Source organism: Mastigoproctus giganteus, chromosome 4, assembly GCF_048544385.1.
Source record: "Mastigoproctus giganteus isolate SK-2022 chromosome 4, ASM4854438v1, whole genome shotgun sequence".
NCBI lineage: Eukaryota > Metazoa > Arthropoda > Arachnida > Uropygi > Thelyphonidae > Mastigoproctus > Mastigoproctus giganteus.
This window is the reverse complement of record NC_143578.1, coordinates 45,255,952-45,272,072: the sequence shown is the minus strand read 5'-3', so window position 1 is coordinate 45,272,072 and position 16,121 is coordinate 45,255,952. Positions and strand designations below refer to the sequence as shown.

The 16,121-nt window shown below is 34.3% G+C and overlaps 1 protein-coding gene across 1 annotated transcript in view; it reads right to left on the bottom strand.

The window, feature by feature from the left end:
* The window catches only part of LOC150086687 (centrosomal AT-AC splicing factor-like), a 54,660-nt gene that overhangs the window by 19,013 nt on the left and 19,526 nt on the right, over positions 1 to 16,121 (bottom strand). The window contains exons 5-6 of the mRNA XM_090372227.1: positions 15,448 to 15,504; positions 6,629 to 6,721 (exon numbers count right to left, since the gene is read on the bottom strand). Coding sequence (XP_090228353.1) covers positions 6,629 to 6,721; positions 15,448 to 15,504 — 150 coding nt within the window. The remainder of the gene's footprint in view (positions 1 to 6,628; positions 6,722 to 15,447; positions 15,505 to 16,121) is intronic.

Below are 16,121 nucleotides of genomic sequence, written 5' to 3'. Positions count from 1 at the left end.
TAGATTATACAAGGAAGAAAAATTTATTTCCATTAGTGCAATGCCTGCAAACAGGAAAGCTAATATTGGTTAAAGAAAAGTTGAACATAATGAACAGAGTGAAAGAGGCAGAAAAATGGAAGAAGAGGAACTAAACTCTCATGGTGAATATTGCTGACAACTAACAATGATGCGGTAAACACAAAGAATGAAATTCATAAGAATATATGCTACAGCAAATCACTAGGATAGCTCCTATAAAAATGTCAGTGAATGAAGCAGGCAGAGAATTGCGGCTTGTTGGCTGCAGTGAACCATTTTGATTTGTTGGCAATGGTAATATCTGGATGTAGTGTGTGGATAACACCAATGTCATCCACGAGTGCTGGAACTGGAAACACAGTTGACATGTACCACTGAATGAGCATGGTGATGATGCAGAGTTTGTCATACTCTGGCTGCTCACTAGCAGAAGTGGACTGGCCATAAGACTTACTGGGAAAACCCCAGTGGGCTGAACACTAGTGTGATTTTCAATACAGTAGAACTGTCAGTTATCTGAATAATTTGAAAGGCTGATTTTTTTTTTTTTTATATTAACAGTAGTACAGTAAGCTCAGGTTATAGTGATCACGTTTGCAAAATGAATTTTGATTATAATAAGCAAAAGATCAAGTTTACTACCCTTTATAACATATTGTACTTTGTTTAAGTCAAAGTCAATGCAGCAAGGCATCATATGTTTAAAAGTATAAATAATCTATATAATATTGGTGTACATGGTGTACATACACCATAGAAAACTCTTAAATGAAAAAACTACATTTGTAGTGTGAAAGGGCATCATTTTATCTGTATCTCATATTGTACTCATCCTTCACAACGAGTTGCCATGTACTGCACTACCTCGAATAAGTAACGCTTCACCATAAGAGAAGACTATTGTTACCATCAAGGCTTGTTGGCCCTTCATCTTTTTGTACAAACAAAAAGCCCAATAAACTGAAAACTGCAAATTGTTTTTATTGTTTTATGGTTGTGACCTCTAGAAATGTGAGGTAGAAAAATATCACAGACACAACTGGGTTTTCTCGGAAAGCATGAGTGAATTTCAGATTAATTTAGCTCCAGATTCGGTAAGAATAATATTGGCCTGAAACTGTGCAATTTATTATTTTTCTCAGTTTTTTATGGTAAAATGTGAATGAAAAGAAAATGTGTAGTTTTAACATTGCAACAAAAAACTAAAATTATTAATAGAATTAGAAAAGGTGAAAATTTAGGAAATCTCTGCAAAGAATTTAATGTGGGGACTTCAACAATTTATGACATCAAGAAAAATTCCAATGCTATAACAGAATTTGTGTTGATTATGGACAGCGAAGAAGGATCTAGCAGGAAAAAGACAATGTCGAAACCTGAAAATGCTGCTTTAGAGAGTGCACTTTATTTTTTATTTATTTTTTTTATTTGTTAGTTGTTGGTGCATTGGCTTCTATGGCCATAATGCACCTCCCAAGATTTTTGCAGTACTCTGATCCAAGCCTGAGGCGGGATTCGAACCTGCGACCTTTGGGTTTCCAGGCAGGCACTTTACCCACCCAGATAGCCCGGTCAGCACTTTATTTGTGGTTTCTTCAGAAGCAAAGTTTAGGTGAACCAGTGTCTGACTCAGTGTTGTGTGAAAAAGCATTGGATTTTAATCGAAAATTAAAAGGTAATGAAGATTTTAAGGCAAGCACAGGTCGGCTGAAAAACTTTAAACTGAGACAACACAGTATACATGAACTAGATATTCGATGCGAGAAACTTTCTGCAAACGAATTGGCAGCTGTGTCCTTCAAAAGTAAGTTTGCTTCAGTTATAGCAAATTAAGAGAAAGAAACGTTTATAATGTTGATGAGGTGGGCTTATTATGGAAAGCATTACCGAGAAAACCTTAGATACTAAAAGAGAAATGCCTACACAAGGTTTTAAGATGAGAAAAGAGTGAGTTACAATTGTTTATGTGTGCAAATGCCACTGAGATGCACTGATTTGTCCACGCTTGTTATCTGTAAGTTGGAAAAACTGAGAGCATTTAAAAATCTTTCTAATTTTCCTGTTTTGTATAAAAATGCCTGGATGGATGTTTATGTTTTCTGAGATTGGATTAAATTTATTTAATCTTACCATAAAATTTTCCAGCTCAATTATCTGGAAAATTTGGCTATCCGGAAGAGGTCTGACATTAGTTATTCTGGATAACTGACACTCTACTGTATTACAATCTGAGCTCTGATACATTCTTTTGTGTTCCCTGGTAAGAATTTCTGCTCCAGTCTGCCTCTAATCATTAGGGAATGCTGCTCTGGGTGGTCGTTGTCATTATTACTTAGTATAATACATTATCATCTAAGGCCATATTGTTCAGTACCTGCAGTGGATGTTCTACATGGCAACTTAGATGGCATGAAACACTGTTGTCTGCCATTCGTTTAGAGAGGTCTGGTTTGATTCCCATCAGAGCGGAGGAATTTCTAAAGTTCTCTTCAATCGAGGCTGCAGTTAGCAAATCTGAGGCAAAGAGAATAAGGTCCCTTCCACCAAGTTAATTATTCCATATTTTTCAGCTTACACAATATGTAATTTATTTCAAATACATACTACTACAGACAAATATTTATGAATATGAGTGACAAGCTCTAGTGCTCTTAATATAATCATTTAAAATGAATTTTAATTTGTACTTGGGTGAAGATAGAGATAATTCCCTAACTGTTGGATGGTGGCTCCAGCCATTGTGAAGCTTGAGGTATATCAGGTTTATGTTTGAAATTATGCTTGATTTCTAAGACTCCCCACTCCATTAAACACTTGACAAATAGTTTTTTATGTGCTTTTACTCAACCAACAATTAACATGAACCATTTGTGTGAATCTAAGAAATTGTTACAATGAAAATAACAAACCAGTGTAGTATTTCTCTTTTGAGAGATAAAGAAACACACAGATAATACCATTGTTTTCAAGAAAGAATGGGTTACTTAAGTTCAGGGCTGTAGTGGAGGGTATATGCCATATACACCCTGGATTTGTTTTAAGTGAATAGGGTATACTTTCTGGTTTTTGAAAGACTTGAAAAAACAAATACAGCACTCTCAATTTACCAGGTCATTTTAAGACTCCAAATTAAAAAACAACAACCAGAAATCATAAAATTAAATAACTAGAATAGGTATAAACAGATGTTTTGCAAGTCATAAATAAGCAAAAAAAAGAAGCAGTGTTATAAGTCGTCATTGGGAGATTAATGCACCTATTATCTTGCAACCCCCCAATAAAAAAAAAAAAAAAGAGAGAAAAGAAAAAAAAAGACCAAATGTTTAGTTTGTTTTAGTGTGTTGTGTCGATTGCTGTGTTCCGTTGCACTGCAAAAGGACAAATTTTGTTTTGTTATTTATGTCAGGAATGTCAGAATTTTTTTTATAGTAACTATTTTTTTTGGTTTAGAAATTGCAAAAATGGTGGGCAAACTCAAGAGTTGTGCTTTCAATTAAACAAAAACTTCAAATTATTCAAAAGTTTGAAAATGGTGCATCCGTTAATTAAATATCTAAAGAACCATATGTGACATTGCAAAAAATAAAGGGAAGCTATCAGATTTAAAATCGACATCGTAAAAAATAAATGTGTGTCCAATATGCACTATTCGTGTATTGGACACGTGAGTAGTGCATGGTAAGTTTTTTTTTGTTTTTTATCTATCACCATACTTTTTACGTAGGTTGCTGAACATTTTTTGATACAATAAGTCCTTGACTTATGTAGCTTCGGACTCGCGTTACACATTATTTATATTTTTTTTTATATGGCTGAAGATTGCGGTGAAGGGAGAAACACATTTCATCATAATAACGTAAAAACCCACAGAATTCCAGCTATTGGTATTATCGCAAATGCAATAAGATCGAGCTTACTACCAGTTTATAATTAGATGCACTAACAGAAAAGCCCAATAAACAAAAAAAGTGCAAATTGTTTTTATTGTTTTATGGCTGTGACCTCCAGAAATGTGCTTTAGTAAAATGCAAGCTTGCGATAATAGTGAGTTTTCTCCTTAACTCTGTGAAGTTCTTTTCAGAAAATTTAATTTTGATCGTTATCATGGTGAATAAGAGAATAAGTGACAGCGGTACTAGTAAATCTATCAAGAAAAGGAAAGCGATCGAGCTGGATCAAAAAATTAAAATAATAAGGATGTATGAAAATGGCCTCCATAGCCAAGTGGTCAAGAGCAGGAGTGCAGTAGCACATGCTCTTTGAGTAGAATAGAGTTCAAGCCCCTGACTGCTAAATACAGTCGATCTGCCAACCCACACTGGACCAGCGTGGCAGATTACAGTCCATTTCCCTCAGCATGAATTGTTGAGGAGGCTTCCATCCTGAAGTGGGTTGTAATGGCTCCGGTTTACCTTTTTTTTATGAAAATGGCCAAACATCAACAAGTATCGTGCAGAATTCAGATTTGTCAGTGGCAACGGTGAACACAATAAAGGAGAAAGACAGAATACGAGAAGCGGTGAAGCAATCGGCACCAATAAAGTCAACTATAATAATCAAGGCTGTAAAATACAAATCAGTTTTTACAGTACAATAACATGCATTTTTTTTTCCCTTTTATGTTTTTACTTATGCGCCACTGTGGTTACTTCACCACCATCCCCAGATAAAGTTTTTAATTAACTAATTAAAACTATATAACTATTTTTCTTGATTCTTCTGAGGATATTATGTGGTTTTTGTAATTTTGGCATATCAGGGATATAGTAGCAATATTTTATTAGTCATTCCTGAGTTACATAAAACCCGACTTACATAAGAAGTCCTGGAACGTATGTCGTATATTACGTATGTCGGGGAGTTACTGTATTTTTTGATTAACCGGGAAATCGAAAATCTATTGTATTATTAAACTATTTACTGAAAATTAAAAAAAATCATTAGAATTTGATTCTTAAGCAATACTTAATAGTTTTATTATTTTTAAACACTTTTATTAACATGTGTACACGAACTAGTAATATTCTTTAATTTTGTGCCAGGAGATTTGTTTTAGTTTTGTAGACAATTAGTACTGCCACCTTTCAAAATGTAAGTTGACGGGATTCCCTGAACTCATGTTTCATAAGATGAAAAGAGTAAAATTTTGTGGTTGCAAGGGCAATCTTTTAATATTTACTTGAGTAAGTACTAAAACCCCGTATTATTTTTTTGTAATTAATTTTGCTACTCTTATATATTTAAAAATTTTTAAAGTACTCGAGTACATCACTCTTACTAAAGTTCATTTAAATATTTTTTGTTTTAATATTTATTCTATGTATTTGCGTAATATTATTGCACATTATCAACGTATTAAAAGATTCTGTTATTACACTGGACTTGAGTATATGCACCAATAAACGATGTTTATAAAGTAACAAGTTGACAATAAACTTCGCAATAAACGAAACGGTGGCGGTGCACCAGAAACGAAACAATTGTTTTGTTACAAATATTTTTTAATTGTTGTTAATAAGCTACGGCATGAACACTTTGATGTTCTTTTGAATACTTTTATGGAATTATTCACTAATTTCAATTCTTTCTTTACAATTTTTATTTGTACATAAAATTTATAATATTTTATATTTATTTCAAGATTTATTATTAGATTTTTTAATATTCATTTTCCACTAGGAAAGTGGAAACTTTTTCCATTTCTCTGTCGTTCAACAGCAAGTATAATAAATTTTACTGGACATGCCTAGAATGTTGTATGGTTTGATGTTGATTGCCAGCACTAAAAATTTAATTACATTATCAAGAAGTTTTTCATATGCGACCATAGCAAACTTGATTAATAAGCCTGCACGGTATACTCTGCTTTTCGTAACATTCTTAGAGTATACCTTCTGCTAATTTTACAACTACAGCATTACTTAAGGTAAATGTCAAGGCCAATGAGGTCAATATGTATTATGTCTCTACAAACTGCTGATATTCTAGATTGCTTTGGATGTACACAGGATGGAAAACCATACCAAATAAACTCCCGTTAAAGCTCTTTTGAAGGGACCAACTCCAAAAAAGCACAAAAGGATATTATAAGTGAAATCCCCCTTCCCCCAACTACACAGGACTGATCAAGGGATCAGAAGAAAAGATCACTAAAAATAAGATAGTACTGTAAGTGGAAGTGTTATAACAGTCCCATTATAACATTAAATGGAAGAAGTTATAACAGGAGTTTCCTGTATATCCACCAGAAATTGGCTAGTATTTAAATAGCCATTCCCATTTTATACATTTTTCTCATTTCAGTTCTATGAACAGCATATTATAGATTTTACTGAATAAAATGGAAAAGATACAAATTTAAAACTTGTTCTTCTTTTTAATAAACTGTGATTTTTATAACATCTTGAAAAAAAAAACTTTACTTGCCAAACTGATTTTTTGTAAACTTAAACTTTGCTTTCATTTTTTTTTTGTTTCATACATTATTTTATACATATATAAAACAATTATCAAAAATGTTGAATATTTTTAATAATTGAAACAATTTAGACAGTTGGTATCACAATCCATTTATATCCACCTATATTATATATCAATTATTACACACCTGCTTAGTATTGTTCCATGCCTGTGGATTTGCTTGATTGCTCTCTGGATTATAATTTCCATTAAAAGTTTCTGTACACTTGTTTACTGCTGACTAAAATAACATTCAGGAAAATGGTAACTTTTTTGCATTTCAAACTTTTTTTTTCATTTATCAAATAAAACAAAAAAATGGATGGTATTAAGTAAAAATGTGTTAACCCACTAACTAGTAATGACATTACACACTTCACCACAACTCACCTTATTTTTGCAATGCAATTCTCAAACTTTAATTATTACAGATATACATTTCTTGGATAACACGTTTTTGTTTAAAACCATCTAAATATCCTTGCAACAAAACTTAAAAACAATTTAAAAAACAAAAAATACATAAATAACCTTTTCATGGTAATCTTATAATTTTAAACCTATTCTGACCAGATCATTTTGTCTGTTACTCTGACCACATACAAATAATCCCCACTGAGCCACACCTTTTATCATTTGCTTACTGGCAAAGAAAAGCATTCCATTGCATGTCCAATTGTTCTTTTGCTAAAAACCAGGAATTATCAATTCTTATTTTAGAAGGATTTTGTGTATCTATGAATGGAGGGGGCAAATGGGCTTGAAAATTTTCATAGTAGTTGGCTGTGGGTAAAAAAATTTTTAATGGATTTTATTTTAAAAAAATAAAAATTTTATAACTTTTAAAATTTTGCTTTAAAATATTAATATGTTCTTATTTTGACATTATTGGCCCAACACTATAATAATTAAAATTGTCAAAAAATAAAACAGAATTAAAAAAATAAATAATAAATAAAATTTATCATTACTTTTTTTTGATGCAGCAATATTCTCTACATCCATTTATGTACTTGATTCAGTTTTTATCAAATTCTATATCTGAATTCCACAGAAATTTGTCAAGTTTTGCAAGCCTAAATCATACAATTGAAGTCAACAGATGTGATCTTCTGCTCTGAATTTCAAAGCTATTTTGGCACTGCCATTTATTTCAAACTGTGTCTATAACTTGGAAACAGATAAGAAATGACAGCATGTATTTGGCTGTATTAATGATACTAATGATATTAAGTTTGGCACTAATGATATTAAGAGTAGGAGACTGGCGGAATTACTTAGCAAGTACAGGTCACTGTTGAAAAAAAGCCGTGAATTAGGGTTGAATTTGAAAGTGTCTGCAATTCTGCCCAGACACGATAGGAGGGAGTATATGATGAGAGCCTTGTCGATCAATTCGGCCCTGGAGGGATTGTGCAAGGCTCAAGGGGTAGAATTTTTTTCAGCCTGGACTGTACTTGTTAACAGGAGAGATTGCTTCTACAGGGATGGGATACACTTAAATAGAAAGGGTGCAAGAATTTTTGCTGATGCTGTCGAGGCAGAGTTAGGTGGGTCAGAAAACTGCTAGTTGGGGGGGGATACAAGGACTAATAGATTAACAGTAGCCACTGGCAGAGGTGGAAGTGATTCTTGCACTGCTTCTATTGAAATGAGCAGAAGCGTGAAAAACAAGATGCAGGATATTTCAGAGACTGCTGGGAGTTATTGCGGTACAAGTAAACACATGGGTTGTGTTAGGGTAGCCAAGAATAGAAACAGGTGCATGTATATCTGCGTGTACACCAATGCTAGGAGTTTGGTAAATAAATTTGATGAATTTGAGGCATTGCTCAAAACATCAAAGGCAGATATTGTTGGGATATCAGAGACGTGGTGTCACACAGATATAAGGAATGCGGAACTGGAATTTGGGGAATACAATGTGTATAGAAAGGATAGACAGGACAGGAGGGGAGGAGGGGTTATGCTATTAGTTAAGAAACACATAAAGTCCAAGGAAGTGAAGCCAGTCGACATCGATGGACAGGGCAGTGGCGAGTCAGTTTGGTGTGACATAAGCATAGGGAAATCAAAATTGAGAGTAGGAGTGTGCTATAGACCTAATGACTCTGATGAGTATAATAAGATATTGTACAGGGAAATAGAGTGGGCCAGTAAATCAGAGAGTCTTATAATGGGGGATTTTAATTTCCCAGATATTGACTGGAATTTGTGGGTTGGTCACTCGCACACTAGCAAGGCTTTTGTGGATTTATTGGATGATTGTTTTCTACATCAGCATGTTCGTGAGGCAACAAGAGGGAGCAATACTCTTGATCTGATTATCAGTAGTGATTCTTCATGCATTAAGAATCTGCAGATAAATGAACCACTAGGTGGCAGTGATCACAGTGTGTTGAACTGGGATTTACTCAAGGAGGTAACTACCATCAGAGGTAAAGGGAAGGGTTTTTGTTTTCGTAAAGGCGACTATGATGGTCTGAGACAGTATTTAAATTCTATACAGTGGGACCAACTGATGATGTTACCAACAGCAAACTCAAAATGGGAAGCATTCAAGGAACTAATCTTGGAGGCTACCAGGCTTTACATACCAACTAAGAAATATTGTTCAAGGTTTAGGCCTAAATGGTTGTCAGATGAACTAATGAGACATGTGGCAGAGAAGAAAAATGCATGGGATACATACAAATTGATGGGTGACATGGAAGCCTATGATAGATATAAGTTGGTCTGTAACCAAGTCACAAAGGAGATTAGGCAGGCAAAGGCAGACTAGGAAAAATCCTTGGCAAAGGATGCGAAGGAAAACAGAAAAGAGTTCTTTACCTATTTAAACTCAAGAAGGAAAGGGATGAATCAGATTGGTCCACTGGATATTGATGGTTCAACAGTTGAAGATCCTGCTCAGGTGGCTAACAATCTAAACGAGTATTTTGCATCTACATTCATGCATGAGGAGTTATTCAGGAAGGAGAATGATGTAGGTAAAGTAAACAGGCTGTGAGCTGGATGATTTTGTAATAACTGAGAGGAAAGTGGAGGAGAGATTTTTGAGGATAAACATAAAAAAGGCACCTGGGGTGGATGGGATCTATCCAGTTATATTAAAGGAGGCAGCAGAGGATGTAAGCAAACCCCTAGCCATAATTATGAGAGCTTCTTTGGACTCAGGGGAGGTACCCATAGACTGGAGATGTGCAAATGTAACCCCAATTCACAAAGGAGGATCAAAGTCTGACACAAGTAATTATAGACCTGTTAGTTTAACTTCTGTTCCAGGTAAATTAATGGAGGCACTGGTTAAAGAAGCACTGTAGGATCATCTAGACAAGAATTCAGTTATAGCTCAGACGCAGCATGGTTTCGTTAAGGGCAGGTCTTGCCTGACCAATTCGATTGGATACTATGATGTGGTCACAAAAGAACTGGATGCAGGGAATAACTTTGATATTATATATTTGGATCTTAGAAGGCTTTTGATACTGTTGCACATGGAAGACTGCTGCACAAATTGGAGCAGTGTGGCATTGGAGGCAAATTGCTGCTATGGATAAGGGGATGGTTGAGTGGCAGAAGACAGACAGTGGTAATCAATGGACACTGCTCAACGTGGACTAATGTTATTAGTGGAGTTCCTCAGGGATCAGTGTTGGGTCCGCTGTTGTTTTCGGTGTTTATGAATGATATTGATGATGAGATATCAAGTTTAATGTCCAAGTTTGCAGATGATACAAAGGTTGGCAGGGTTGTTAAGGACACCACTGACGCTATGCTGCTGCAACAGGATCTGGAAAGGTTGAACAGATGGGCTGAGAGGTGGCAAATGAAGTTTAACATTGACAAATGTAAAGTACTACATATGGGAAATAGTAACCCCAGAGCAACGTATGAACTCTGCGGTACTACACTGACAGTGGTGGAAAATGAAAAGGACCTGGGGGTAATTGTGCAGGCAGATATGAAGTTCTCTGAACAGGGCAGACGAGCTGCAAGAGTAGCTCATGGTGTCTTGTCAATGATATACAGGAATTTTTCTAGCAGGTTTGTTTTTGTTTTGTTTTTATTGGCGCATTAGCTGCGGAGGCTATAATGCGCCAAGACCACTTCTAGCAGGGATAAGGAGGTGATTATTCCCTTGTATAAGGCAATGGTTAGGCCACATCTTGAGTACTGTATACAGGTCTGGAGGCCTCATTTCAAGAAGGATGTAGAGCTGCTGGAACGGGTACAGAGAAGGGCAACAAGATTAGTGAATGGAACAAAGGGTTGCTCTTACGAAGAAAGGCTTAAGTTTTGCAAATTACAGAGTCTGGAGACTAGGCACCGGCGAGGTGATCTGATAGAGGTGTATAAGGCTTTGAATGGTTTGAGCATGCTCAATGCCAATGGGATTCTTCATCTTGCTCAGAATAATCAGCTCAGAGGGTATAAATTCAAATTGAAGAAGGATGGATGTCGGATAGATGTGCGGAAATTTGCCTTTGGCCAGTGGGTGGTTGGTTGGTGGAACCGACTTCCATCACTTGTTGAAGTTGATAGCCTAAACAAATTTAAGGCTCAACTGGACAGGTATTTCGAGCGAACGGAGGGGTGAAATGGGAGTGGTGTGTTTTTTTTTTTTTTTTTGGCTGATGCTGAATAAGCTTGCTTTCTTGCATCATATGCCTCTACTAATGCTAATGCACTAGCAAAATTCAAGATAATTTGCACTTGGTGATTTCTATTAAAATCACATGTTGATGGATATGATAACACAGTGTCCTGATATTAAAAATAGAATGATATATGTGTAGAAATATTGATCTAGAAGGATCTGGTTCAGAATAACTAAACCTTGCTAATTTCAAAGGAATTGCTTTAATAGCAATTATAAAAGGGATAAAAATTGTAAGTGCATCTGATATCCATATCACAACAAGGTTCTATTACTTAGTTTAAAATTTTTTTGTAAATATCTAATCCATTCAAAGTAATCTAATATTCCACCAATTCTCCACAGATCTTGGATATCTTAATGTCAGCTACTTCCCCATCAAGATTTTTCACTGTTTATGTAAATTCTCTGGTTTTCATGGAATTTATCTGGCATGGTCAAGCAATGAACTAGGAATAATACAAAATAGTTCTACATCAATTGTATGATGCTGTTTGGAGAAAATAGAAAAGAGGGAATTAGTGCTTGCATCATGCTAATGCTCCTGCACACTCAGAGCTTTCCATTCAATAATTTTTTGAAAAGCACTCTATAACTGTTGGCCCATATCGGCCATACTCACTAAATTTAGCTTCCTGTGATTTTGTTTTGTTTCTGAAACTTAGAGCCCCGTTTAAATGACTCAGGAAATTATTCAGAATGTGACACAGGAATCATTAGCAATTCTAAAAGAAGCCTATCAGGAATGCACCTAGAAGTTGAAGAAGCATTGGAACTGGCGTACAGTGTTAAAGAGACTATTTTGAAGGAGATACATCTGAATTTCCTTCAATCTGTCTACCCAAGCTAGTAAGCTTCATAATTTCCCAAATATTAGTTCATCCCTGAACTTTCTGATTACACTTCATATTGGTACTTTTCTATATATAAACTTTCAACAATAAGGAAATTCATATCACAAAATGGGGAAAATGTTCAATGAGCAAAGTGCCTGTTTGATAAGAATGGAAATTGAACTCTAATTTAGCTAGTTAGCTAAGATTAGAAACAGCAGAAATAAAGTCAGGACAAACAAAAAAGTGTCTCTAATTTTTTTTTTTTCTTCTAAAAATAATCTTTGAATAAACTCCAAAGATACTATGATACTTTTTCAATTAGCAGGCTTCATATTTATAAATAACAGGTGGTTCTCAACCAGTATCGCAATCACCTGGGAGTAGTGGCATACCATTATTAACAAGAAGCATACAGAAGTAAGCTTATTATGATAGCAAGAAAGAAGGTTGTACAATATTACATGCTTGAAGGGGTTTCAATACAGTAGTTGAAATCAAATAAAATTCACATTCCCTTTGTCCAATTTTTCATCATTGAAATCATTCTGCTTCTACTGAAGGCCAAGGTCGAGTACTCAGCAATGAGACTTGGGCATACATTTAACTTAGAGATAAATATTGTTATCCATGGTTCTTCCTAAGTTGATAATATCTTTTCAAATTGTAATAGCATCACCTAAAAAGGAAAATCCACTACACATTTAAAAATCTCAGACTCCACCAGGACAGCTGTTTCAAAACTTATTGGCTTCTCATCAGCTGGCAGGCAGTCTACATTAGTGAATATATACTGGACTATGAATACTGTATTTTGTCTAAGTGAACAACCAAGTGGTGTACAGAAGTAAAACTTCTGTACAGAAGTAAAACTTCTGTACAGAAGTAAAACTTCTGTACACCACTTAGCTGTTCTAAGTTAAACATAAGCAATCCTTCACAATGAGCATTTAGCCTTGGTTTTCAGTGGAAGCAGAATAATCCCCATGATTGAAAATCAAATGCAGAAAAGTGTATTAATTTTATTTGAAGGAGGTTGTAGATTTTGGTTTACTCAAAAAAGAAGCTACCAAAAGTAGAAAGTTAAACAAACACTGATCTGCAGTGTACTTATATGAGAACAAGCAGTGCATGGAAGCAAAACTTCCATATACTGTTTGGCTGTTCTATACATCCTCAGTCTTCAGTGGATGCAGAATGAATCCCGTGATTGAAAATTAAATTCAGTAAAGTGTATGAATTTTATCTGAAGAGAGATGTATATTTTGGTTTATTCAAAAAGGAGCAGCCAAAAGTAGAAGGTATAAGAAACACTGTTATGCAGTGTATATATTATGAAAACAAAGATCACGAAAATGAGAATATCATTTTTTTTTTTTTTTTTTATGTGAACCTCAAACACGAGAGATATTAGAACCTATAGTACTTAGTACCGTGCTTGGGTTGGAGGTTGAGAAGACGAAAGAAGATATTTGTTGACATTGGACTTGAACTCTGTAGATTGTAATTTTCAGGAAATACTCTATATTCAACATTATTCAATATTACTAATATTCAACATTAGTGTTAAAACAGTTCATTTAATCACATGAATCAATGTGATTCCCCCTCCATTTAATCATATGAAATAATTTGATCACATTTAATAGCAAACACTGATAAAATTCTAGTTAAACCATATATGAATATGTAATAACAAGTTAGAGTTGCCTTAACAGACGATTTCTATTGTAGAACACCAATAATGGTGTACTACTATAGGGTGATCATAAAGTCACGTAACCTGTTGCTGATATATTTGTTTGTTAATTTAAGTTTTTTATTATATTATTACTGTTATTATACAGGGAGGTTTTTTGAAGGATCTGCACAGAGATGATTGGTTTTAATGGGTTTTTTATAATTGGTTTTTCTGGCATAAGGGCAACTAAGGCCAAATTGTGCCACACAGAGATGACAATGATTGACTGCTGTGCTGATTGTGAGTGGTATATTGCTCACTGGTACTTTTACCTGGTCAATTCCAATAATAGCATGCCTGCCAGAAAGTTTGTAGGGTGGCCTAGGGATACTGACTAACAGCAACAACATTCTCAGTTCAATACTGCTGAAACATAGTAGCAATCTATCATTGGAAATAAAACATGTCACAAATCATTCAAAGGTAACCCTCATAACATAGTCATTCCCATTTTACTTACAAACAACAGACAAATGTGTTATACACCAGTGGGTATACAGATTACTATGATAATACAAAGTATTTCTTCTAGACCAGAGCTATTCAACCACTTTGGAAAGGTTCAAAGACTGGCAAGCAATTGTAATTATTTATTTTTTAATTTAAATATTAAAAAGTATTCAGCAGCCTAAGTATTATTAATATACATAGACTACTTTCACAGATGGTATAGGAAAAGTAACTCAACACTAGATAAATAAATTCAGTTATATTAATAATGGTAAGTACATAAAAATAATGAAGAAATTTTTCATTTATTAATATAGAATTGAAATAAGTTTTGGGCCCATACATTGAAACAATCAGAAGATGGGTAAGTTTTGGGATGTATATATAGAGGAGAATAGAAAAGATAAGATGGATTGATAAATGAGGTTTTGAGAAGGGTGGGTGAGAAGAGATGTTTGCCTGAAATAATCAGAAGCCAGAGAAGAAACTGGATTGGACATGTGCTACAAGATGAAGGACTGATAAAGGGTGTGAATAAGGGAAAAGTTGGGGGGAGCTCAGATGGAGGAAAACTACGATAGATAAATTGAGAGCATAATGGATATGAGAACATGAAAAGGCAAGTTGAGGATATGGGGTGAGAAGAGATGTTTGACTGAAATAATCAGAAGCCAGAGAAGAAACTGGATTGGGCATGTGCTACAAGATGGACTGATGAAGGGCGTGAATAAGGGAAAAGTTAAGGGAGCCCAAAGTGAGGAAAACTATGATAGATAAATTGAGGGGATAATGAATATGGGAACATGAAATGGCAAGCTGAGGATATGGAGAAGCAGTTGGTGTATGCATGGACCTGCCTGAGCATGTGTTCTTTTGAAGAAAACTTGTTTTTATGCAGAAATTTGGCACTCTATTTAGGAGAGGTCTGCACCTATTCAGAATGTCCCTTTGTTGCAAAAGCCCAAGCAAGTGATAGCTATGTTTGGCAGGAAATTCTAATATTTTATTAAAAATGCAATGTTAAACTGTAAGTGAGTTATAATAATACATTATTAATTAATAACAGTGAGAGCAATAATGAAATAGCAATAACACAAAAGACACAATGTTATTAACAAAGTACTGCAGGGTAATTTAAAGAGTAAATTACAAAATTTTATGCTTAGCTAATAAAAAATTAGAATTCGAATAGTAAGTTTCACTAGTAATAATTAATGATTCATAATAAAATGGATACAAAGCATAACTAGCTGCAGAACAGCTAGTATTCCACATCCACAGACCTCAATGACTTCGGCAACTCCTTTTTGGCTATTTTCTTGTAGTGAAACCTCTACTTCCTAAAATAATGAAAACAAGATGGATGTTTCAGAGAGTCTATATAATCTTACCTTATACTACTGCTATTTTCAAATATTTATAATTGAATAATAATAAATAATTATAATTAAATAAATTTCCCAACTGTTAAATGTAAAATCTTCTATACACAAAACTATAATTATATCATTAACTATAATTATAATAATTCTGATATTACTATAATTATATCAGAACTGATCAAAAAATTATCAAAACTGAATCTGATAAAGATTCACTCCTCTTCAAAGCAGACACCTTCAGTGTTATTTACATACTAATTCCACTGTTCTTGAGTGTCAGAAGCACTTCCCAATAATCATGGGAGCCATAAACAGTGATTATGATATATTATAAATAGTTTTCATAGGTTTAGACATTATCAACAAGTTGGAACTTACAGATAGTTTTGTTTGTGTTCCTCTGTCAGAAATTGTGTCAAAAACTTGGCTGCAATGCACCTAACTCCTAAATCCTCAGTTAAAATAAAGCTATTTTAACTGAATATTTAGGAATGAGGTCATAAGAAATGTATTCATCTTCAGATTCTGCACCAAATTACATGCAACTACCAATTCCTTTTTTTTTTTTTTTTTTT